General features: G+C 47.7%; 1 protein-coding gene across 1 annotated transcript; it reads left to right on the top strand.

Annotated features, from left to right (window-relative positions):
* On the top strand, positions 1-23702 carry TRIM14 (tripartite motif containing 14; the record flags this gene model as incomplete). The annotated part of the gene is made up of 7 exons (XM_081066699.1): positions 1-79; positions 208-464; positions 3348-3443; positions 10702-10935; positions 14485-14647; positions 17877-17969; positions 20551-23702. 6 exons carry the CDS (start codon positions 1-3, stop codon positions 17951-17953), a joined length of 906 nt encoding a protein of 301 aa, XP_080922825.1. The 3' UTR covers positions 17954-17969; positions 20551-23702.
* Positions 23703-26356: the final 2654 nt, after the last annotated feature.

Genomic DNA, 26356 nt, shown 5'->3' with positions numbered 1-26356 from the left:
ATGGCCACCTGTAGGCCAGATACAAAGCCGGAGACACCACGCCTGCTAAAAACGGCAGGGGCAGGAGAGCCCCCTGCTAGTGAGGAGGGTGGTGATGACGACGCAGCCCCTGCCCCTCCGCCTTGGCTGGCTGCCCTGCGAGAGCATGCGGGAGCGGGCGGGGCCCAGCCGCTCCGCCCCACCGCCCGGGTTTCGATTCCGCACCAGAGCTCCTCCCTGCGCCGCCGCCGCCCGAGACAGTGCAAGTGAATGGCGAGCGCGGCGGCGATAAGCCGGACACCTGGGGGGGCCGGTCCCACCGAGTCAGAGGGAGCGTGCGGCTGGCGCTGCCACGAGCACGGCGACGCGTGGCCGAGCTCTTCTGTCGCCGCTGTCGGTGCTGCGTGTGCGCGCTTTGCCCGGTGCTGGGCTCCCACAGGGGCCACCCAGGGCGCCTGGCGTTGGAAGAGGCGGCGCACGTGCAGGTGTGGACGCGGGGCGCGCTGGGCACGGGGCTGGGGGCTGGGGAGCCCGGGAGCAACGGGCGAGGAGGAACGTGCCCTGGCTCCAACTGCCAGTTCCCGTTAGACCTGGACACTCACAGGCGGCTGGGTGGTCACCTAGACCGCTGACCTGTGGTAAAGAAGGAGCAGCTGAAGTGTAAGGAAGGGCAAAGGCGAGCCAAGGCCAACTGCTAACCTTCAGAAGAGGTGGGTTTGGGGAGTGACAACTGGGGAGGCCCGGCTGGTACCCAGATAGCCTTGACGATGGCAGGTCCACCACACTGCCCTTGGGCTGGAAACAAATCTGCCTTTTTAACAAATATTAAACCCTCTCCCTATTGGAAAACTGCCGAGTAGCCTGGAAAGCCACGCAAACACCTCTGGATGTTTCTGTATTCTGGAGTTCACAGGAGGGGCTATGGACTGCCCGATTGCGCTGGGAGCAGATTAACTGTCACCTCAACCGACCCTGCCCTTGGACTGGAAGAAAATCTGCCTTTTAACAAAAATTAAAATCCCTCCCCATTAAAAAAACTGCCCTGTAGCCTGGAAAGCCACACAAACATCTCTGGATGTTTTCCTGGAGTTCAGAGAGGGGCTGTGGACTGCCTGATGGTGCTGGGAGCAGCCTCAACTGTCACCTCAACCGACGCCTCTCTGCCCCTCCCCCTCCCCACACTCCCATTGCACGTGCAGAACAACCACCCTGGTGGGAGCGAGGATCGCCATTTTATCGACAGGTGAAGTAAGGCTCTGGAGGTAGAGAGGCAGGCCTGAACCCGAGACTCCACCAGACTGCCTCCCACGGGGCCCATTCTATCCCGGGAGCCCTCATCCTTGCTTTTAATCTTAATAGTGGTGGAGGCTCTGGACTATTGGTCCAGCCTCGGGGCGGATTTGTTCTGTGGCTCGAGTCAAATCCCTCCGCCTCTCTGGGCTAGGCAGGCCCTCCTGTCACTGACAGATGTAGATTTCACCACTAAGGCCTCCAAGAAGTCTTCTATGATTAACCCCGCCCCACAATGAATGACCTTTCTCTTGCAAGGCATGACTTAACACCATCACATAGTGACATCCTTGGAGCTCCAAGGTGAGAATGGGCCCCATGAGGGCCAGTCCAGCAGTTGGAGTCCTGGGTTCAAGGCTGGCCTGTGCCTTTAAGGTCCTCCTTTTCTTATCTATAAAATGGCTGTAATAATAATAGCACCTGAAAAGGCTGTTTTCCAGAATTAAGAAGGGTGCTATCCAAAGATACGGCTTGTGGATCTTATAGGTAAGCCCACCACCTACCATTGGTACCCATTTTCTATCCACACCCCCACCCATTCACCTATTTGTTTATTGTTTATCTGTCATCCATCTGTTCGTTTGTTCATTCATTCATTCATTCATGAAACATCCATTCAGCACATACCTTGTGCCATAAGTCAAGAAATAGATCAATTCTTTTCTGACCTGGAGGAATTATCTGACTGATGGGGTGAGAACAGGGACAATACAGTTTGATAAGTATTGTAACTGGGACACCTGAGGCCGTGTTGAGTGGGAGCCAGATAAAAGACAACGTGAACCACGGACCAGAAGCCCACGAAGACTTCCTGGAGGAGGTGCCATTGGAACTGGCCTTGAAAGATGAGTAGGGTTTCACCAAGTACCAAGATAGGAGGAATACCCTGTGATTGGACGCTACAGGCACCAGGAGGCTGGGTTATCCTTGGCTGAGGGATGAGGGTTGGACTTGAAGACTTAGAAATCACAGTGGGGTAAGGATATGCTCCTGGAAGTTGAGGCTATGGCTTATACTTGGGTTACTATTGTGTCCCCACCCCCACACCCCACCTAGAATAAAACTGCACATAATAGCAAATGCTTGTTGGACATTAAAATAATAATAATAGCTTCATCTACTAGCACTTCCTGTCTGCCAATCACTACACCATGTACTTGGTGTACTTCTCATTCTCAACACCAACCCTGTGTGGTTATCCCCATATTTACAGCTGAAGAAATGAGGTTCAGAGAGGTGAGGTCACTTGCCCAGGTCACGTGGGACTCAGACCAGGAGGTCTCATCTGACTCTGGGGCTTGTATTCATTACTTGCTGAGTGGCTCCACCTCTCCACTTTGAAGTTGGCAGCCCCTGGTAATTCTGTTTGATTCAGCACACTTCTAGGTCACCCCCTGGTCCCTACCGGGGAGCCAGAAATGGAGCAGGCCTGCTCTCAGGAAGTTCCCAGTCAGCCCAGCAGCTGAACATAAGGCCAGTTGAATGAAGAATAAAATGGGGGGTAAGGTCCCATTAGTGGGAGGAAGGATCGCAGAGCAGGCCTTTGAAAAAATAGCAGGAAAGGGAGCCATTTCAGGTGGGAGGGAGCTTGGAGCACGAACCCCACAGAATTCTCACACATGCAGGTAGGTCTTCTGAACCCCAGTCCTGACCAAGGGCCACAGACCTCTGTGGAATGCAAGTTCCACAAGGGCAGCAACTAGAACAAGGCCTAGTATGTAATAGGTGCTCAGTTAATATTCACTCTAAGTGAAGGCTCTTTCCCTGCCCCCAAGCTGCTTGCCTGAAGGTCCTATTTGAGGGCTGGGAAAAGCAGGTCACAAGCAGGGTTTTCCCTGAAAAAGTGGGGGGCATTAAGGTTTGAAGAATCTCTGACATGGGCCTGTGAGGATCAGAGGGGCCCTAATCCCAGCTCATCTTCCAACTTGCCACTTGACTTTGGGCAAGTCACTTCACCTGAGTCTCAGATACCTCAGCTAAAACACAATACAGAGGTGACAGGAGATATGACCCCTGGGGAGACTTGTTATCTTGAAAGTGACAGTATTAAGACTGTTTCCTTAACTCCTCACATACAGAAACTCACCCAAGAATGTTTAAAGGAGCTGGAAACCAAGAAGCAGCAGCAAGTTGGCAACATAAGGCAGATAGAAGGCGCTGCTGAGAAGCTCAAGGCAAGTGGACATTTCTTCCTTACTCTAGTTGAGATGTCCACATTTCTCCTTGGACACAAGGTTCTCCCGAATACGGATGGAGCCAAGGAAAAATAAGAACCAACCTCAAGCAGATCAGGTTTGGTGGGGCCTGGGGCTTCTATAATTTAGGGGGCCCTTTTTGAGCCCAAGAACACAAAATGAGGTGCAAGACCCTGAAGGGGTCGTTGCTAGTGAGGGGCCTGCAGCTACTGTTTCATTAGCTTTATGGTGAGTCTGCCTCTGCCCAGTGCCCTAGCTTTGCCTCGGAACACCTCACAAAATGGAGGACCGGCCTTTTCTCCCACCAGGGCCAAGGCCACCCTCTTGAAGGGACTAGTCCTCCATCCCCCGCACACCTTAAACCAAGCAAAACACTGCTTAAGGAACATGAAAATTGCTCTTCAGGTTTCAGTGCTACGGTGAAAGTAGGCTTCTCCTTTCATCAAGATGTTTATTTAAATGGATTCCTTTGTGGGTTTTAAATGGGAAGTCGGGGCTGCTGTTATCGAGAGCTGCCATTTTGACTGTGAAAAAGTTGTTCAGTCTCTGGGGGCCTTTTATGTGAACTTGGCCAGTCCCTGCCCTTCTGAGCCTCAGCGCCCCTCCTCAAAGTGACGGCTGGGGTGGGACGCTCTCCCAGGGCCTGTCCCGCTGAGAGCTCTATGAACCCTTGACTGACCACCACAAGTCAGGCGGGGAGACCGACTCTGACCGTGGGAGTAGCTGGCACCCAGGTCTTCCTGAAGCCACGCCCACAGTGGGGGGAAGATGCCAAAGCCATGCCAAGCCACAGAATTGGCCTCCTGTTTGTCCAACATCCACTATCTGTAAGATGACTACAGACCCCAGGGTGCTGGGGACAGTTGTGGTTTACACCTGTGGCTCTGGCTTAATTATTAATAGTGTCCACCATGTCTTCAAGAGTAGAATTCCAGTCCCAGCAGATAAGTCAGTCAAAGGTGTGGAAACTGAAAGTTGGCACTTCCCAAAGAGATGGGGGAGGCACTTTGCACTGTTGAGCCAGAAGAACAGGGTCAGGGCACAGGTTCACTGTCTGCAAATCTCTGAGCTGATATAGTGTGAGGGCCCCCAAGACAAGAGTTAGGAGCCATGTGGAGAGCCTAAGGGGGCAGATTTCAGGTTAATCTAAGGTATGCTTTTCTTTCTTTTAATCTTCTCCCCAACTTTCAAACTTTTATTTTGAAATAATTACAAATTCATAGGAAGTTGCCAAGATAGTACAGAGAAGTTTTGTGTACTTTTCACCTGGTTTGCCCCAAGGGTGACATCTCACCTAACTACAGTACAGTTTCAAAACCAGAAAATTGACCAGGTGTGTATAAGTTCTATGTCAACTTATCACATGTGTAGATTCCGGTAACCGCCACGGTAGTCAAAATATGGAACTATTCCATCATGACTGAGATCTTCCTCGTGCTACACACATAATCACCCCGACCCCTGCCCCCAACAATCCCTAACTGCTGGCAGTCACTAAGTCTCTAGCTTTATACTCACAGCATTTGACAATTCATAAAAATGGAACCATACATTATGTGACCTTTTAAGACTTTTGTCAAAGTAATGCTCTTGAGATCCATCCAAGTTGTGGTATGTGTCAGTAGTTCATCTCTTTGTATTGCTGAATAACAATCCAGCAATCTAGAAGCTTGGACATAACCGCATTTGTTAGAACCATTCACCTATTTTGGGATATTTGAGTTGTTTCCAGTTTGGGGCTATTCGCAAAGCTGCTTTGTACAATTGTGTACAGGTCCTTGTGTGGACACAAAGTTTCATTTCTCTGGGATAAATGGCAAGGGCTAGTGCTAGGTTGTATGGTACTTAACATGTTGAGTTTTGTAAGAAACTGCCAAGCGATTTTCCAGAGTGGCTGTGCCACTTTACATTTGCACCAAATGTATTAGCACCAAGAGATCCAGTTTCTCTGCATGCTTGCCACATTTAGTGTTTTCACAAGTCTGTGTTTTTGCTGTTCTGTTAAGTGTGTAGTGATATCTCACCGAGGTCTTCATTTGCATTTCCCCAGCGGCTAGTGATGTTGACATCTATTTTATGTGCTCATTTGCCATCTGTATATTCTCTTTGCTGAAAGGTTCTTCATATCTTTTACCATTTCCAGATTCGATTGTTGGTTTCATTACTGTTAAGTTTTGAGAATTATCTGTATATTCTAGATAGGAGTCCTTTGTCAGATTTGTGGTTTGCAAACATTTTGTCCCATTCTCTTGTCTTTCATCGTGTTAACAGTCTCTTGCAGATTGAAAGTTTAATTTTAATTAAACTTTCAATCTGCAAGAGACTGTTAAATCCAGTTTATTAATTTCTTTTTTATGACGTACTTTTGATGTCATGTCTAAGAACTGTTTGCCCAGCACTAAGTCCCAAAGATTTCCTCCTTTGTTTTTTTCCCTAAATGTTTTATAATTTTACATTTAAGTCCATGATTCATTTTGAGTTAATTTTTGTATGAGATTTAGCTTGGAGTTCTTTTTTTTTCCTTATAGATTTCCAACACCATCACTCTCCACACCATTTGTTAAAAGACCATGCTTTCTTCATTGAATTCCTTTTGTCAAACATCAATGGGCTGTACTTGCGTGGGGCTATTTCTGGGCTCTCTGTTCTGTTCCATTGATCTATGACTCTGTCCCTCTACCAATACCACACAGTCTTGGTTACTGTAGCTGAGAATAACTTTTGAAATAACTGATGCTTCCCACTGTATTCTTTTTCAAAATTATTTTAGCTATTGCTTTTCCTTTGTCTTTCATTTAAATTTTAGAATAATCTTGTCATAGATACAAATGGTAGACTTAGTTGGGATTTTGATAGAAATTGTGTTAAGCCTGTATATCAAATTGGAGAGAATTGACATGACATCTTTTTTTTTTTTTTCTTTTTTTTTTTTGTTGAGAGCCCACTGGCCCATGTGGGAATCGAACCGGCAGCCTTTGGAGTTAGGAGCATGGAGCTCCAACCGCCTGTGCCACCCGGCCGGCCCAACATGACATCTTTATTAGGCTATCTTCCCACATCTTTACTAGGTTATCTTCCAATCCATGAACATGGCATGTCTCTTTATTTACTTAGGTCTTTGTTTTCTCTCATCAGCATTTTGTAGTTATCAGCATACAAATCCTGAATATGTTTTATTAAACTTACATCCAAATAGCCCTCAGAAAGTATTAAGAAAAATATAATTAGTGGCCAGCATTTTAAAGAGGAGTGGTATTTGTATAAAAAGTTAGACGTAGAAAAGTGGGAAGATGTGTCCACCCTAGGTCTACATTTCCACATGGGAGCTGTCAGAGCTGAGCAATGGACACTGTCATCAGAAGGGCTCGTGTTCCCCCAAATCCCGAACCCCGCCTGCCCACTCTCCTCATATGTGACCAGCCTGGCTCCTATTGGCATTTACATTTTAATTCCTGGTCAAGAAGTAGATTTTTTAAAATTCAGCCATAATTCTGCCGCTTCAGGACAACCAGTAGTCACGTTCTGAGATTTCTTTTTCCTGTGTACTATGTGCTTTTATATAGTTTGAGATGTATTCTATAGAGAATTCTAGTGTCAGATCCTCGGTCTGGAGGTGAGGCATGTGGTTCGTTTCCTTGTGTGACTTGTCATTTGTGTCATCCTCTTGCCTGTAGGTATTTTCCGTTGTGTCCCATATGCCCTGGGTTGTGCAAGTGCCCCTTCAGAGCACTGTGGCATGAGCGTCTCCAAGGGACCCACGAGTTTCAGTAGTTCCAAACCGGCAGTTGTCATGGGAATTTTTCAGTTTTGAGGTTCCGTTGTTTGGTTTGTTTGTTTTGCTAGTGACTCTCTTTTCGCCTATGACGGCAAAAAGATGGATGGCAAGTTTCCTTGCCCCGTCCCCAGGAGAGTGGGTAGAGTATTTCTGTACCTAGTTCATGTATGGAGCCATTCTCTGTGACTCTGGCTTGATGCAGGTGGCCAGCCCCCTTCCCACTCTCAGCTGAAATGGGCTCAGTGCCCCACGTGCCCTCCTGGACGAGCAGGCCCCAGTGTGCTCTCTCACACCAGCCCTCCTGGCTCACTCAGCTCAGCTCCTGCCCCTGGCTCTGACATGAGTTCCCTCTTTGCTTTGGGCACCTGAGGATTTCCTTTGTTGTTGTTTGTTTGATTGTGGGGTTGGTTTTGTTTTTGGGTTTTTTTTGAACTTGGTCAGATAATTTTAAATTTTACTCGTTTTATTTTTATGTGTTTGAAGTAGGAAAGGGGATTTTCCATGTCAGCTCCTTCTCCTATATGTGGGTTTTTTGTTGTTTGTTTAAGATCATAGCACATGCCTGTGTCATTGAAAGTTCTTTATCAATGTTTGTATTAGTAGCCATATATGCCATGTTGTGGATCTACCGTGATTCCTTAAGCCATTTTCCTAACGTTTAACGTTTAGATCATTTTCAATTTTTCATTGATATAAAATAACACTACAGTGAACATTTTTGGCACCTTGATTTATTTCCCTCAGGACATATTCCCAGAAGCGATGCATCTAGCTCAAGAGACTCGAATGTTTGTAAGGATTCTCGTGCATTCTGCCAAACTGTGGTAGGCACAGTTTGTGGCAGTGAGGTCTGGAGCAACCATGCTTGCTTGCATATTTGCTGTTCCACACTTGTTTACACAGAGGCAGTAGTAGGTAAAAGGCCATTCCCCTGTCATTTAATCCATAAAACAGCTTTGTAAATAAAGCCAGTAAAGTTCATACATGGTCCAGAGTCTGCTGTTCAAAAGTCAATGACCTGGCTTACCCAACCACTCCTTTTCAGGGACGATAAAAAAGGACTTGGTCCTTAATCCCCAGCCAACCCCTGTTAAACTATTTCCTCTGACATCTGTGTTAATAGGCTGTTTGCTTCCCCATCATGGCTCCTCAGGGGGCCAATACACGCACGTGTAAGGACAAGTCAACACTCTCCTGCTACCCTAACTTTTTACTGTGCATAGGCTGTCAGAGGTAAAAGGCCCTTAGTGATGGGAGCACCTAGGAAGAGGAAATAACTTATCATAGATCACCTAGGAAAGGAGAGGTGGACCTGGGGAATGGCTGTATCCCTCAAGGTCCACCCAGAAAGACAGAGCTACTTTGAGGGTATCAGACATGGCATGAAAGAGGCAGAGAAGCCAACCAGGGTGGCACCAGCAGGAAGCACCTTCATCCTTGGGCTGCACAAAGGGAGGAGGTGATATTAGCAGAGTGCAGGGTCCAGGGCCACCTAGGCAGGAGCTGGACCCAGAGCGGGCCTGTCCTGTGTGAGCAGCGGGGTGGAAGGGACTCAGGGATACAGCCATTTGTGGAGACACTGGTGGGAGGGATACCCTGGCTGTTCCCTTCCCCTCACCCTCTCACCTTACTTTAGTTCCTCCTCCCACTGACCAAACCCAGCCTGAAGGAGGGTCCTGGCCTGTAGAAGTCAGCCCTTCTGCCCTACAGAACTCATCTGGGGAAGGCCAGGAAACAGACATGAGGACATAGGGCTAGACTGGCACCCTGGGGAGTGTATAAACATCCTCGGTTCCTGGCTCTGTGCCTTTCCCTGTCACCCACCGAGTTGTAAGGACTGAACCACAACATGGGGCCGGGGACCAGCGGGAGCAGCCTTTGCCTGCCTGAGACTGGGAAGATAAGGACTCAGCCAGGCCTTGCCGTTGACCATGACGATGCCACTGGCTCCACCACCCTGCTGGGCACAACCATTTCTCTTCCTCCTGCTGCAGGCCCCTGCCACATATCAGAGTGCACAGACGTTATAGCAAATGTGGCCTGGGCAGGGCTGGAGAGTGCACCTCCTTTCCAGGTGGGACCCTTTGCCCCGAAAGGCGTCCATAGCAGGATGGTCCAAAGTCATACTGAGTTTTCCGCAGAACAGAGCTTTCCATTCTCCTCATAGTCTCCTCACCCTCTATGGGACCAGATGGGCCTCCAGGGGCCTGGTCAGAGGTGGATTCACACAGCAGCCAGCACTCCGTGTGCAAAATCCCTCAGCCTGCCATCCCCAGGGCTCGTCACGCTCAAGTTCTTTCTCTCCCACCATCCTTAGACCTTCCTCTGTCAGGCTGTCACTTAGCCCCAGCCCCAACCAGCCATGTCCAAACCCCAGCCCAGTTCAGCCTGGGATCCAGTTTCATTTTGAACGAGTACAACCTAAACCAGACAACATATTTCCTTGTTTCCTTGCCAGAATTCTCTCTTTCTCTTTCCCTCTTTTAATTTTTTTTCATTTTTTAACCATATTACCTAATCAGCTGTGTGTGCTTATAACTTAAGTTTCCTTGTGGGTATTTTCAAACAGTTATAATAATGTGTATTAAGTGCCATTAAGCTTAGTTTGTATATTCTTTACAGAGTGGATCTGTAGAAACTGCTTGGAACATAGCTTGGTTGGGAGGAGATGTAGATAGTTGCTCTCCTGGTTTCTATAGAAAGATCCTCCGTTTTCATATGTTACCTCCAAAATGTGCTTATAAATCAAGGGTTTGGGACACATTTTGTTTCTTCATTTAGTCATTCAACAAAGATATATTTGTGCCCAGGTTCATGGACCCATAGAAACCACACTGTTAATATAGACTAATTCCCAGGCTCACCCAAAGCCAACGTAGTCTATGTGGCATATGGGGATAAACTAGCCTCCGAACCCAACCGCTTGCCTAGAACATTGTATAGGAAACACAGACTTTGGGAGCCCATTCCCTGGATCCTGCTGAACCACACGTTCCTGCCCCACTAAGGAGAGAACACAGCATCCCAGGGCAGCCTGCCTGTCCCCCTGCTTACCAGGTGCCAGGCTTCATTTTCCATGTGAATTGTACAGATGTTTGGGCTGAGGAAAGAGGCTGGCCTTTGTATTGGGGTATGTTTTCAAATGATTTTCTTCCACATATTCAGATTTTTGTTTTATGTCTTTCGGGACAGTTTGATACTTTTCTTTTTCTAGATCTTTACAGTTTTTGTTGGGTTTATTTTTAGATATTTTACTGTTTTTTCCCCACTATTTAAAAAAGGATCTTTATTTCTCTACGCATTTTCCAATTGGTTATGACTGACACTTAGGAAAGCTTGAGATTTTATAAGTTGATCATGTACTTAACTGGCCACCTTGCTTTTTGATTTGATCATAGTTTTTTTGATGTTGATTATTCCCTGGTTGGCACTCAGATAATCTGCAACTGGTTTTCTTTTTAGGCTCATGCAGAGTCAAGTAAAACCTGGCTGGCGGGGAAATTCACTGAACTCAGATTACTACTTGATGAAGAGGAAATGCTGGTCAAGAAATTCATTGATAAAAAAACGGAGCTTACCCTCCAGGTGTACAGAGAGCAAATCCAGTCTTGTGGGGAGCAAATCGACCTCCTGAACAGCCTCTCCAACAAGGTCTGGAGTATCAGCCAGGAGCCCAATCCTGTACAGCTGCTGCAGGTAGGTATGCTGGGGTTTTGCCATCCCAGCTGCCACCGGCCTCCCGCATTTCATCTTGGTTTTTATGTTACTGAACACAGAATTTACACACTGAGTAAATACACAGAGAATTGCCTTGTCAGCACAGGGACTTTCTCGCTCCCCACAAAAGTGGTCAGAAAATATACATTGTTAGGAAGGTAATATACATCTTAGACTAGTGAAATAACATTTGCGGCCACCATTTTTGAGGGACTCTGTGTTCCAAGCACTTTATGTATCTTATCTCTAATATTTACTAAAAACTCTGCAAAGTGGGTGTTCTCACCCCATTTTATGAATGAGAAATTGAGGGTCAGGAAGGTGAAGTGACTTTTCTGGGGTCATACAGCTGGTAGGTGGCAGAGCTGGGATCAGAACCCAGGTCTGTCTGGCTCTAAAGCCATCATTACCCGGCCCTCTACCTGTATAGTCTTCACTGAGACACCCCTCCTGGAAAGGCAGATGTCCTGTCAGCTACTGAGCTGCATCACAGTTTGCTCATGATATTCCTTGGCTACTGGGTTCTGCTGTCGGCTAATAGCCCCTATGATGTTCATGCAATACTTAGTGAAAGTGTGTGTTGTGGGTGGAGTTCCTGTCTTCAGGGAATCATGGGAAAAACTCCTCTCTCCTGTGCAGCCACCTGTGCATTCGGATTGCTTTCCACTCAGGTAACTTCCTGTTTCCTTCTTTGCTATGGCTTCTCGGAAGCTCAGAACCAAATATATTCCAAAGAGTACGGCTGAGACTTTGTGGCATACAGTTTATGCCTCATCTCACTCTGGCTTCCAGATTATATTCTTACTGTGGTTTTCTCTTTGCTTCCTTTTTCTCACTGTAAGGAAAAATCTTGCAGTATTAGGTAACCTTTGTCAGATACCTTAAAGCCTTGTAGGACAAGACAGGTACAACTAAATAAAGGTGGCACTGAGTCTCTCCACAGTTTAGCATAGGCTCTGGCTGGAAAAGAAGACAAATCAGTCAATACAAAACCAGTCAAGCTTGTCCCTGGGGGATATTGCCTCTCTTGTGCCTTTATGTGGCCTTGGTCAACTCTACCTGTGTCTCATTGTTAGCTAACAAAAAATTAAACCTAACCAAAAATTAAACCTAACCAAAAATTCTGGGTAAGGTGCTCTTCTAGGCACAATGGATACTGTACTTTGATGCACAGAAGGGTACATTTGTTTGTTTCTTTTAAATAATGGTACCTTTTAGGGATAGCTAATGGATAGGGATGTTCCATGGAAAAGAAGGATATTCTTCCATCACAGTTTCAAGGCTCTGTCATCTTTTTTCTTTATTCTCTGGTGCCAAAGCTACTGATGGTAATCATTCCTTCCATTTGCTCTTTCATTTATTCATCAATATTCACTGAACAACCTGTTCTGTGCCAGGCCCCAGCTCAGCATGAATAGCTCATGGATGGGGAGACATGCTCAAAAACAGGTATTTGCTACCTCAACTGAGCTAGCAAAAGGGTGTCCAAGAAATGTCCAGCTCTATATAGGGGATCTGGGAAGATTTCTAGGAGGAGGTGACAGCCGGGTGTGGAAGGATGATGAGGTGCTCATTGGGAATATACAGAGGGACAAAGCAGAGAGGACATTCCCGGCAGAAAGGACACATGTGCATGTGAGAGCGTGGCAGGCTGAAGAACCACCAGGGTTCAGCCCAGTTGGAGGCGGGGCAGGGGTACCAGGGAGGGGAAGTTGGGAGATGAAGCTGGATGTGGAGGCCAGGGTTAGTTCATGAAGGGCCTTATGTACCTGGCCATGGTGTTTAGACTTTGTCCTGTAAAGAGATGGGGGCCAGGGGAGTGTTTTGAACCAAGGAATGCATGCTCAGGTTAATGCTTTGGAGAGGTCACTTTGGTGATAGCTTGGAGGATGGCCTAGGCAGGCAAGGACTAGAGGGTGGAATGGAAGTTAGGAGGAGACCACAGTGTCCAGGAGAGAGATGATGGTGGGCTGGACCAGTGAAGAGGCAGTGGAGAAGGGGACAAGAAGGCAGGTTTGAGAGATGCAACAGGATTGGTGATTGGAAGTGGGGGAATCCAAGAGGACGCCCGGTTTCTGTCTTGAGAGATGGGTGGCTAGGGGGCTGTTCTCTGAGTCTACAAAGGCAAAAAGCAGATGTGCTTAGTTTCATTCACTTATTTTAACCTAAATGTTTATTGCGAACCTACTATGTGTCAGGCCCTGGGCTAGTGCTGGAGTTTGGGGTTACCGGGTAGTGGCGTTTGTGCTTCATTGCCATCCTCAGTCCCACCCCACCCACCTGCCCTCTAAGCCACCCTCAGGCCACCCTCTGCCACCCTGGAGCTGCTCCCTGCCAAACCCCTCCACCCCCGCGCCCCGCCCAGTACTCTGACTCCCTGGCCAGCTCCACTCCACTCCTCTGATGTGATCTTAGCCGTGGTTCCCCACAAATTAGTTCTTACCCACCAAAATGAGGGTGGACTGCAGACCCGCAGCTTCCTAGGCTGGACGGGGCTGGGGTACCATCCCACAGCCACTTCCCAAGGTCCAGCATCCTGCCTGACAGGCCGCCTGTGCCAGGCCACCTCCCCCTCCTGACTCACCCATCCACCCACCCTGTCTTGAGCAGCACTGCCCACTAGGCCCTGCTCACCTAAGATAATCAGCCGTCTTCTAACTCTTTGTCCAGGACGGCTCTTCAGAAAGTGCAAACAGGGTTCTTAGCTGCAAACTAGAGAATCCACTCTAACTGTTGTAGGGAAGAAATGAGTTTATGAAAAAGTATTAGGCAGCTCGCAGGATCTCCAGGAGGGCCAGAAAGCCAGGGTGAAGACCAGGCAACAGGAGGGAAGTGCAGGCCACAGCACACTTGTGCTCCAGTGTAGACCCCACTGCTTCTCTGCTGGGCCAGACATCACAGCTCACACCAGCCCGTAGAGCCTCCGCCACCACTGTCCCCAACAGCTACACGCTGTGGTCACTACTTCACCCTCACTTCCACAAGCAAGTTTGGATTGGTGGTGCCTCCTGACATCCCTTCCCCGTGGGTGCAAAGGGGGCTGGGAGAGTGCGTTTTCTAGCTTGTACTTAGCAAAGCCACACTGAACACAGGAAAGGTATTTAAAAGGCAAAGAGGACAGGTCCCCACTGTGGTGGCCACACCCCCTCAGGCAGCATTCCAGCTGAACTTCCAGGGGCTCCTTCCCCTGGAAAACTGACCCCTCACTCTTTTTATCCCCCTGTACCTCAGGCAGACCTCTGTCATATTGCCTGTAAAGCTTCAGGGCCACTTGAGAGGTGATGTGCAACTTAAAGGCTGGGCAGTCAGACTGCCTCCTCCCTCTGCCGGGAATACTAACGCCTGGCTCAGAGAAGACCTCAGTGAACACGGAAAGCAGGAAGGGAGGCTAGCGCCGGCACTAAAGCCAGACGTCCACATCTTCTACCCCAGGGCCTGCGGCCTGGAGTGGGCCTTGTGCTTATTGGCTGGGTTTGTTTGTTCCTGGTGCCAAGGTGGAGCCACCTTGACCCCCGTGTGCCCTTGCAGGAGTTCATAGCCACTGAGCAAGAGATGCAGCAGCAGATGAGCTTGGGGGAGCTGTGCCACCCTGTGCCCCAATCCTTCGAGCCCATCAAGAGCTTCTTCAAGGGCCTCAAGGAAGACATGCAGAGCATGTTACAGAAGCCACTGGATGTTCGCTTGAAGGAAAGTAAGTCACCGTGTAACCAACTTCGGGACCCTTACTCCTCTAGTGCCTTTAGCCCAGAGACGACTGGGAAAATTGTGTGTCTCCCACACAGAGGCCCTTAGCTGGGCAGTCAAGGGCTCCTGGGTCTGGGCCCAGCCCACCTTTCCGAATTCACCTCCTACCTTCCTCAGACTATGCCTGCCTCTTGCAGCCACACTGCTGGGCTCCTGCCCCTCAGTTGCTCCTGGGATTCTGCCCCACCTCCACTTTGCCTGCTCTGGGGTCCCAGCTGAAATGGCCATCTCCCCCACTTCTTCCTCTGTCTGATCAAGTCCCACTATCCCTATGGGGCCAGCAGAGCTGTGCTTACCTGGGAAACCTTTCCATGCCACCTCAGGCTCATTCCCTCTCCCGGCAGTCTCCCCCTCTGCCCTTTCCTCCAGGGTCTGTACCATCTCCTGTCTGGGAGTGTTCATGAGCTGGATTCATGGACCCCGTTCCTGCCTCTTACAGATGCCTGAAGGTCAAGAACCACTTTGGGTTCAGCGCTGAGGTTCCCACAAGGCCTGACACAAAGCAAGTGTCAGAAATATCTATTCATCCATTCAATCATTCATTCATTCATTCATGCATTCATTCATCTCTGCTATTATGATTCATTCAGGACACTTGTGGAGCCCCAGTTATGTGCCCAGCACAGCTCCTGCTTTATGGTGCTTAGTCTTTTGGGGGTAAGACAGACAACAAATGAATATATGTCAGCAATAAATGCTCTGAAGAAAAATAAAGCAGGATAAGGAGAATAGAGGGTGGCTTCCCCATATTTTATATGTGGAAGTGAGGAAGGCCTCTCTGAGAAGGGGATATGTGAACTGACCTGAAAGGAGCCTTCTGCAACCCTCTGCAGAACCGAAGGCCTGGAGGCCTTAGTGGTCACATGCATGACTGGGGGCCAGACTGCCCGGGTTCCCATCCCAGGTCCACCACTTCTTAACCTGCCTAACTTTTCTATGCCTCTGTTTCCAGATCCATAACATAGAGACGATAATATAGGCCCCTCATAGGGTAGTTGTAAGGATTAAATGACTTCTTAAATGCAAAGTGCTTAGAATGGTGCTCTGGCATAATAAGCACTATGGAAGCTTTAGCTATTATTGTTGCTATTGCTGGGGTAAACAGCTTCGTCTTCTGTTCAGAAGGAACAGCATGTACCAAGGCCCGAAGTGAGGGAAGAACTTGTTGAGTTTTGGGCACAGAGAGGGGGCCAGACTAACTGGAGCACAGTGAGGAAGGGGAGAGTGGCCAGAGATGAGGTAGGAAGTTGGAAGCTATCTGTCAGATGGAGGCTGGCAGGGCAGGGCCAGCTCTGAAGATCAAGAGAAAAGGAGAAGGAAAGGGGCGGGAGGAAGCAAAGCAGAAATGCTTACAAGCACCCACTGAGCACCCTCCAGGAAATGGAGAGAGGTGAGGCCAGGCCCTGGCTGCAGAGGAGGCTGATTTCATGAGGTGCGTAGCAAAAGGAGACACAGCCAGGGGCTGCTCGCTCAGAGGAAGGAGAGAGCCATTCTGATGGGAAAAAATAATTACATCTCCTTGATATAATTAAGGAGACATAATTCCTTGGCTCCAGGAAGATTTAGGCTTGTCAGTATCCGGTGAGTGGGCATTGAAGTCTCCCCCCCACACCACCTCTGGCAAGAAGATACTCAGGTGGACCCAAAATGCACTTCACTCATATTTACCTTCTCAGTGGTCCATTCCCAAAGAACTGGCTGTGCTTGTTGAGTGCCTGATAACAGCTAACACTTGCTCTGCCAGGCATTGTTCTAAGCACTTGACACAGATTTATCCAGCAACTAACTGCTCACCCCTACCCTGTGTGGTAGGTGCCTTCATTATCCCGATTTTACTGATGAGGAAGCTGGGGCTCAGAGAAGTTAACTGACTTGCCCTACGTCACACAGCTGGTAGGGATAGAGACAATTCAAACAGAATCTGGTCCCAGGATGTTTTGTGATCCCCTGGAGTCTGCTTCCTCCCAGGCCATCGCCCCTCAGCCATCTTCAGATGAGGCCATCATTCTCACTATCGCAGCTAATACTCAGAGGTGCTGACTCCCAGAAAGGACCCAAGGAGAGAGGGACTAGAGAGGGACTAGCACTACTGCCCTTCCAGTGCCCCGCCCAACCTCTCTACCTGTTTGTTCCAGACATTGCAGGCTCAACAGGCCAAAATGGAATCCAGCATTCCTCCCCACCCCATCCCCCCAATCTGCTGCAGCTCAACTCTAATCTGCTCTTCATTCCCCAGTGCAGTAAACAGTAATGGCCTGGCACTCTGCCACTGCAGTATTTCCTGAGCCCAGCCCCTTCTCTATCCCTGTAGCCCCAGTTCAGACTTGAGCCTTCCCACAGGGCTTCTGCCTCCACTCTCACCCTGCCGGTCCATTCCTCACCCAGAGTTTTGGAAATTCTGCTCATGTCTATCCTCACGCAGACACCTTTCATGGCTCCCCACTGTGGACATGCCACTCCTAGCACCTGCCCTTTAATGTCTTTGCTTTTGCTGTACCCTCTTGTTGGGAAAACCTCCCATCCTTTTTCTGGATGTCCAAATTTCCTCACTCCTTTAGGTGTCAGCGGAGGTGCTTCCTCCTCCATGAAGCTTTCCCTGACCTCTCCAAGCCCCTGAGCCCTTCCGCTTCTCTTCTCTGTGACCTGGAGCACTCTCTGCCTTGAGTGGTAGCTCAAGTGAGCCCATTTCTCATCCCATTTACCTGACTGAGCTGTTGAAGACAGGGAACATGATTTGGGTTTCCGCTGAACTCTCTCTCACCTGAATGAGACCTGACTGTGACCTTTCTGAGGACTCAGCTTTAATTTCTTGTTTTCCATCTTTATTCTGGAATTTGCATTTCTGCCATGAGATTGCCCCCATCCTTGACCATTGAATACATAGTTGATTCTCAGGATGGCCCTGGAGCCTGCCATCTCCTCCCCGTGTTCAGGGCTCACTCACACTGACCTGCCATTGCTGAATTAACTTCAGACCCTGCAAAGTGTTTCTCCTTAGGTTTGAGCATTGTCCTAGGGTTTTCCTGTGGCTGTAAATTTGCATTTCCTACTTAAATTTGCCTATGATTCTGGGGAGAGATTATGTGAATCTCCAGTTTTGTAATATTTTTAGTATGTTTTATAATTTGTGCTGCTTGCATGAGCGCCAGGCACTCATTTCTTACAATTCTCTTCAGACATGAACTGCCAGCTCTCCAGCTCCTCCAGCACCACGCCGGATTCCTTGTTGAAAATAAGTCCCTCACCAGAGTGATCGCTCTTCTTAAAATGTAAGACCCAAAAGTGGAGAGGGTAGGGTGCATGGGTGGGTGGAGGTCACAGAAATGGAGGCCCTTTTTTCCTAAGAGACCCAACTTGTTTTTTTTAACTTTTCTTATTAGTTTTTTTTAATACAGAAATAACGTATGTTCATTGTAGAAAAATTAGAAAACAAAGGAAAGCAAAAATTTTTGCTTTCAATCAGGTAAAGAAAATCACTCATAAATTACTGGAGAGCTTTGGAAATTCTTCTGCTGATGTCTACCCTAGTAGACACGTAGTAATAGATAACTACTTTTATTTGTCCTTATAGCTTTCTTTGGCATATCTATATATAATGTATATATTTTTTACAAACATGGTGTCGTACTATACATACTGTTTCGTAATCTGTGGTTTCATTTACTGATATATTGTGAATATCTTTGTTCCCTTAAAAAAATTACACAGGTAATGCATATTTCTTGTAAAAAATTAGAAATTACAGATAGACAAAAAGAAAACAATTGCCTCCCACAGAGATAAATGCTGTTAATATTTTGGCATATATTCTTTTAGGTATTTTAAAGGCATATATGTGTACAGATTTTTTTAAAAGGATATTATAGATATTCTTCTGTAAGTTTATTTAACAGAATAGCTTGAACAATTTTCTATTTCTATATATTATTTTTAAAGGATGCACAATATTCCATTGAATGAATATGCTATATTTAACCAATCTCATAATGTTGGACATTCAGCCTGCTTTACATTTCCCTTCTATAACAACGCTGCAATAAATATCCTTTCTTATACATATTTGTTGAATTAATAAGTGAATGTATATAACTTAGCTCATTTTTGGATTATTTTTTAGGAGTAATTTCTCAAAGTGGAATTACTGGGCATGCATTTTTTTAAAGTAAACTTTAAGTGAAATATAAAGCACATAAAGAACAGTACACAAATCAAAGGGGGGCAGTTCAATGATTTTTTAAAAGTAAACATATTCTATAATCTCCTTCCGAAATGGACATTTCCAGCTTCCCAGATGCCTTCCTCATGCTGGCTCCTAGTCACTATCCCCCAAGGGGAGTCATTCTCCTGACTCCTAACAATGTAGATTAGTTTTGCCTGTTTTGAACCTTTATATAACTAATCATTCAGACTGTACACGTTGTGTCTTGCTTCTGTCACTCAATATTTGTGAGATTTATCCATATTATTGTGTGTAGCAGTAGTTTGTTCATTTTCACCACTGTATAGGATTCCGTTGTATGACTCGAGGACACTTTATAGATTGAAGGACATTTTGGATTGTTTCCATTTTTGCCTATTGTGAATAATGTTGCTATAAACATTCTTATGCATGTCTTTTGTTACACAAATGTATTCATTTCTGTTGGGTACTTACCCAGAAGTGGGAAAAAAGGATACCCACTACAACTACTTCTTTGCAACATTGTTCTACATGTCTTAGACAATGCCTTGAGGCAAGAAAAAGAAATGAAAGCTATAAGGATTGGAAAAAGGAAAAAAAGGATCACTATTCAGAGATGACATAATTATTTACCGAAAATCTAAAGTAATCTACAGATCAATTAGAATTACTAAGTGAATTTAGAACAGCTGCTGGATGTAATGTCAGTATACAGAAATCAATAATAGTATTACTATGTGTTGGCAATAAACAATTAGAAAATAAAAATTTAAAAAGTTATTTTCAATAACTTTTTTTAAAACTAGGAATAAATGTAACAAAATACATATAAAACCTCTCTACAGAAAACTCCAAAACTATTTTAGTATCTATTAAAATTGAACATCCACATACCTTACCATCTAGACCTTTTTTTAAAAAAATTTAGTGTGTACATATGTGGTTTAATGCAATGAGAACTGTTATTAAGAGTTTAATCACTACCACCAAATTGTCCTACTTGGCAATATTTACCAAAGACCTTAAAAATAATCATCCCCTTTGACCCAGCAATTCCACTTTTAGGAATATATAAATAAATAATCAGATACATAAAGATGTGATCATATTAGTGTTTTCAGAAGTTTTTTTTTAAAGCCTATTTTTTAAAAAAGGGAGGGTTAGGTTTAATTATAATGTACCCATACATCAGAATCTTAGGGTCGCCATTAAAATGCTGTTATGAAAGAACATTAATTGATGTGCTAAAATGTTCATAAATACATCAATAAATTTTAAAAGAGATTATCCAAGAGCATGTATAGTATGATACCAATGTTAAGAAAAGCTATAAAGCGGCAAGTAAAGAAAAAAATTGGAAGTGTGAACAGTGATGGGATTAATTTTTAATTTTGAGAAATGGGCAACATATTGCATGGTTCTAAATTAAAACGGTACAACGGGTGTACGGTAAAATTTCTTCTCCTCTCCGTGGTCCCCAAGCCACGTCCCCAGGGGCAATCGGGGTTAACAGGGTGGCTTTCCGTTTCCCCGGGGGCAATTTCGGAGCTTTACCGTTTTAGGTGGTGAACACCTGAGGGACGGCGGGAGCGAGCAGGGTTGGTCTCCCGGGGGCGGGGCGCCGCCCTGGCCCCGCCCACCGGGCTGCTGAGGTGTCCCCGCCCCCACAGATGCGCGGACGCCCACGCTGGAGCGGACCCGACGCACACGCGTCTGCGCCTCTCCGCCGACGGCCTGACGGTGCGCTGCGCTCTGCTGCCGTAAGCGCTACGACCCCGAGCGCTGCGCCTTCCACGACAGCCCGCGCCGCCGCCTGCGCCCCCGCCGCCACCCCGCCCGGCTGGCGTCTTCCTAGGTTACGAGGCCGGCCGGCGTCCTCTCCTTCCGCGACGTGCCGGCCGGCGTGAACCGCCTGCACACGTCCCGGGCGGCCTCCCAGGAAGCGCCCTAGCCGGCGCTGCGGCTCTGGTCCCCCCGACCCACAGGTGGCTGTGTCCCGCGGGCTCGCTAAGCACCCGCGTCGTCGCGCCCCCCGCCACGCCTCGCGCTTTAATAGTGCCGCAGCCAGGCCGGTCTCCACCGCGTCCTAAGCGCAGGTGCTCATCGGCCTCCCCCCACCAGAGCACGTACATCGCACGGCTTGTAGGCCAGCTTTCTGGACACACCCTGGGGGAGCCCCAAGCATCGCGACCGGCGACAATACGTTATCCCTAGTCTTGGATCTCCCCCTCATACAGCAGCCAGAACCTCCTGACACATCACAGATGCACAATAAATCACGCAGCCCCGACACTATCCAGTGTCCTTTGGATCTGCCACTTCCTCTGCCCTCTACTTCAGCTTGTCCAGGTCACCTCCCTTCGGAGCAGCTTCTAAACAGCTCCTGGCCTGCACCTCCTCCCACCTACAGCCAGAGTGACCTGCCTGCAACCTCAGCCTCAGAACCAGGACAAGGTCCCCAAGGCCCTTAGCGGGGCTAAAAAGCACTCACCTCACCTTAGCATTCAAGGCTTTTCTAGACTGCCCCTAAACCACTTCTCAGCTAGCTCTCACTGCTTCTCAGAGATACGACCTGTGTGTCACATAGTGCCACCTCTGCGCCTTTGGCGCTGTTCTCTCCCTGTGTCCCATACACATTTGCACAGGAAAGCCTCTCTTCTGTGCCTATCTCGGTCTTCCTCAGGGCTAACCCACCCTGAAAGGAAGTCTCCCCTAGAATACCTCACTATCAGAGCCACAAACCTGGGACCTATCCTTCCAAAAAGATTGGAAGCTTTCTAAGGGCAGTTGTGCCCTCTACTCTTCCCCACCCTGAAAAATTCACTGAGTCCCTCCCCCTCCCGTGAGTGCACAGTGACCAGCAGCTGGCTCTCATTGACTCGCAGAGCAGCTGGGCTGGGGGGGCGTCACAGATCACCCAGCCTGACCTTGTGCATTTGGGGAGACTAAGGTCCTGAAAGAAAGTTGCTTCGTCACCCACATCACCCACGGTGGTTAAGAGCTGGGCCACACCCCAGCCCACAGGCAGGGGTCTGATTTGCCCCATGGCCCCATCCTTCAGGGCCAGCCTTCATCCTGGGAGATTTTACTGCTTTTTCATTTCTCAGGGGATGTTGGGAAGAAATCAGCAGGTGACCAATGCGAAGTGTCTGCTGGCAACTGTCTTAGAATAAAAAGGAAAGGAGCTATGAGTGGGATTTGGGCGGCCTAGACACACTATGCTCCTCGGATTCCTTCAGATCCAGGCGTTGCCAAGGCAACCCACAGTGCCATGTGTCCCTCTAGCGCAGGGGTGGAGGCCTCCTTCCAGGGCCTCTGTCTCAGCTCCGAAGGTTCAGCATCCCGAATTGTCAAGTTCCCTAGACAGTTTTTAAGTTACACTGTATTAAAAGTATTTTGTTCAATTCTTGACAGGAGGGCAACAGTAGGGTGAAGAAAATGCAGCTGAATCTCTCTCCTTCAGCTGAATCTCCTTCATGGTCTAAACAGATTCTTAGTGCATTAGTTTGTTTGAACCATAAAAAACTGTGAATTTCCAATAGTTTTTCACCTAAAAATGGCACTTCCATATGGGGCAATGTAAGTAGAATACAGGGCAGAAGGGACCTCCAAAGTGCCTTTACTGCTAACCAAATTATTAAAAACTCGCGCTTGGACAGATGTCTAAGCACTGTGCTCTAGGAATCCTGAGGAAAGGGAACTTCTACTGTGGATGGCCCAGACCTGAATTCAGGCAGACGGCATTCCTGAGAGGAAGAGGGGTACACTTGACCCTACATCTCTGTTCATTCCTGCAAACCAAAACTTGTTCCCAGACCCACAGCCACAGGGGCTGAGGAATAGAATAGCCCTTGCTGTCTTTTGTCAGGTGCTGTTCTAATGTTTTACAACTATTAACTCATTTGATCTTCACATCCTCCCTAGGAAGGAGAAAGTTATCCCAACTTTACACATGGCAAAAATGAGACACACAAGTCAAGTCACACCGCTAATGGTGGCGCTGGGGTGTCTGCTCACGTCCAGCAGGCCACACTGGGCAATTGCTGCTGGTCTCCGGCCAGTACCTGCTCGCTCTAGCTCCTCTCAGTAGGCCAGGGAAGCTTTGCTTTGTTACCTAGTTACTCTGTGGGACCTGAGTCTACATTTGGATCACCTTTCTTGGGCTCTGAGAGGAGGTCTTATACCCAAACGGGTTTTGAGAGGCAGAGACAGAGCTGGATTATAAAGGGAGAAAATTGGGCTTTTATCAAATGCCTACTCTGCGCCAGCCAGAAAACTGGAGTTTTGGCCCACAATCGTGACCTCAGGCCAGTCACTTTTTACTTCTTGGGGCATCATCTGTAAAATGGAGGTAGTGACCCTACTTACCAGTGTTGTGAGGCTCAAGTGAGCCAAAGGATATGAACTTGCCTTAAAAACTGTGCTTTTGCTCAGGGGGCTCGCTCCAAACCCTTTGTAGTGTACTTTTTCTTCTAATAAACTGCTTTTTCACGACTTTAAAAAATAACAAAAGACCAAAAACTGTACAGAGCTGTGCCATGCCAGGATGTGCGAGCATCCCTAGCAGAATTCCTGTTGTGCTTAGTGCTGAGACAACTGATTGTCCTGGCTGCCATCTGCCAGTGGCGGGAGCCTCGTCGAATATTCTCAGCAGAGGACTGAGCTTCCTTGGGGTGCGTGTCTGTAAGGGTACTGAACACTTGCGCTTTCAGATTTGAATGTGTAGAAATTTCTTTATTGGAACAGCAAATTGCTTGCAGATATATTTAAATGAAAGCAATTTTCTAATATGTGATTCAATAAAATATAAGTATTGTCTGTTTTAACCATGGTCTTCATTGGGAGTTCACGTTGCTTCAGGGACACAGCACCTAGGCCTTGCTCATCTCCCACCCCCTCCACAAATTTCTTGCAGTGGTCAGCTGGTCCCTGATTGACTATCTCCAGAGATGTGGACTTCACCACTTCCGAAGATAACTAAGGTCTTGCTTCTGGAGAAACAAAACCTGAACCTCCCTCCCAGCTGTTTCTATCCAAGATAGTATAATGTAGCATTTGGCATTTTTTTTTTTAAAGATTTTATTGGGGAAGGGGAACAGGACTTTATTGAAGAACAGTATGTACTTCCAGGATTTTTTCCAAGTCAAGTTGTTGTCCTTTCAATCTTAGTTGTGGAGGGCGCATGTGGGGACAGAGTCCCAGAGAGCAGTTTCCAGGCTCTTGGCCTCACGTGGGAAGGTGCTGTCTCGGGTAGCAGATGGCCATCAGCTGTAACTAGCTGGCCGTCAGCTGTAACCAGTTAGCCATTGGCCACTGATATAAGTGCTGTGGCTGAGCTAGCAAGCGTGGATTGCAGCTGGCAAGGGGTTGGTTGGTTGGCAGAGAAGCAGACGGCGGATTGCGGATCATGTGGATCCTACTTCGTGTGTCTCGCCCGGCCACCAGGGAGACTATAGTGGTATGACTCCCCTATCTATGGCTCCGTGGGTGTTCCTTTTTGGCCTTACCATATCCTGCGTTCTTATGTGAGGTGCGGGAGCTGAGACCCTGCACGTCACCTTGCATGACAGCACAGCTAAGCTCCAGGTCCAGTCGCTGTTGTTAGTTGCAGGAGGCACAGCCCACCAACCCTTGCGGAAGTCAAACCGCAACCTTGTGGTTGAGAGGACATGCTCCACCCAACTGAGCCATCTGGCCACCCAGCAGCTCAGCGGCAGCTCATTGACTTCATTCTAGTTGGTGAGGGCGCAGCTCGCTGGCCCATGTGGGAATCGAACTGGCAGCCCTGTTGCCCAGAGCTCACAACTCTAACCAACTGAGCCATCCGTCCGCCCCACTTTTGGCATCTTTATGATCATCCTTTACCAACAATGCATACATCTTTTTGCCCTTACTGATTTTTACAGGTTTCAAGAATTCTCCCCTTGCCTATTGTACCATCTCTTCCATTTCTGCAATTCCACTTTGTCAGGAAGCAGGGGACAGTGGTGTCAGCATAGTGGGGGCAAAGCCTAGCAGAGGGCACACAGGTGGGCAGGGCCTGGTGGGCAGGAGTCCGTCTACAAGGAAGGGACAGCGTTATAGACGGGGCGTTAGGAGGGAGGATGTGTGAGAGTGGGGGGCCCAGCTCTGAGTCGACCATGTTCTGCTCAAAAGCCTTCCATGGCTCCCACTGCTTATAGAACAAAGTTAAAACTCAGCAGGCTTTTAAAGCTCTTGTTTCCTTCCCGACCACCTTCTAAATTCCTTCCTTCCTTTCCATGTGGCCATTCCCTGCTAGACCATCACTTGTTAGACCCTGGACACTGGACACTTCCCAAGCCTATGTACCCCATCCCACAATTCCTCTGGCAGTCACTTCTCAACCTGTAAGGTTGAACTAAAGTGCCACCTCCTCCAGGAGGCCTTCCTGGCCTCGCCTCCTCACCCTTCCCCACTCCCATAGCTCCCATGACTCTTGTAAAATATCTCAGCAATTCACACACATGGGATTCTGTTTGTGGATATAACTGCATCCGACAGGCTGTGAACTCTCCGACAGAGACCGTCTGCTGCCTCACTGTGGGCTCAGCACTGTATCTCCCACCTGGCAGGCGCTCAGGGATGTCTTCTAGAACTGAGCTTCCCAACCTGAACGGGCTAGAGGTATGCCGACATCAATCCTTCCACCCTCAGGGCAGTCCCGTACCTTACCCGCACATACCATAAACACAGGCTCTCATTTTCTCTCTGTGCCCTGGTGGGAAGTGTGTTCTACACAATGGCCCTCCTTCACAGTTCTTTCCAACAGTCCTCTACACAAAAGGCAGAGTTAAGATTTGTGACCTTAGGGGCTCTTCCATCTCTGAGCCTCACTGATTCCTGCTGTGTGAGGGACACCCACCAGAGGTTTACAGAGTAGCCTGGGCTGTTCTAACTTTCCCGAGATTCCTATCCCACCCCACCTACAAACAGGAGTGCTTTTCCAGAAACTGTTTGGGAATCGACCTGTGAGAGAGGTTCTACACTCACAAGAAGCTTCAAAAGGCTAATGTATGCATTTGAAAAGAGACTCAAACACTTTGAAATGAGACGAGTTATAGTAAACAAGGTCAGTAAACAAAGGTTAGGAATTGGAAAATACATTCGAAAAGAATTAATCTCTATTGATTCAAAGAACAAAGGGGAATATAACGTGGGATCTCTGTGAAAAGTTCAAGGAAGTAAAAGCGATCTTTTTTATTAGCTGGGTTTATTATTTCGTTATGGATTATAGAAGGACTGGTTTCAGCATTACCACCATATTCAGAGTCGCCACAACCTACAAATACACCAAGCCCCACATTCCCCATCTCCTTTACGTGGCTCTATTTTTCCCCCCCATTGCACATGTCACCTTTATCAGACTGATTTACTTACTATGTGCTTGGTTTATTGTGCACCTGTCCCCATCTGAATGGAAGTTCCATGAGGAAGGGATAGGGGCTATATTCTCAA

This window comes from Rhinolophus hipposideros, assembly GCF_964194185.1.
Source record: "Rhinolophus hipposideros genome assembly, chromosome: 11".
In the NCBI taxonomy this organism is placed as follows: domain Eukaryota; kingdom Metazoa; phylum Chordata; class Mammalia; order Chiroptera; family Rhinolophidae; genus Rhinolophus; species Rhinolophus hipposideros.
The sequence above is the reverse complement of the archived record's forward strand: the minus strand, read 5'-3'. Positions and strand labels throughout refer to the sequence as shown.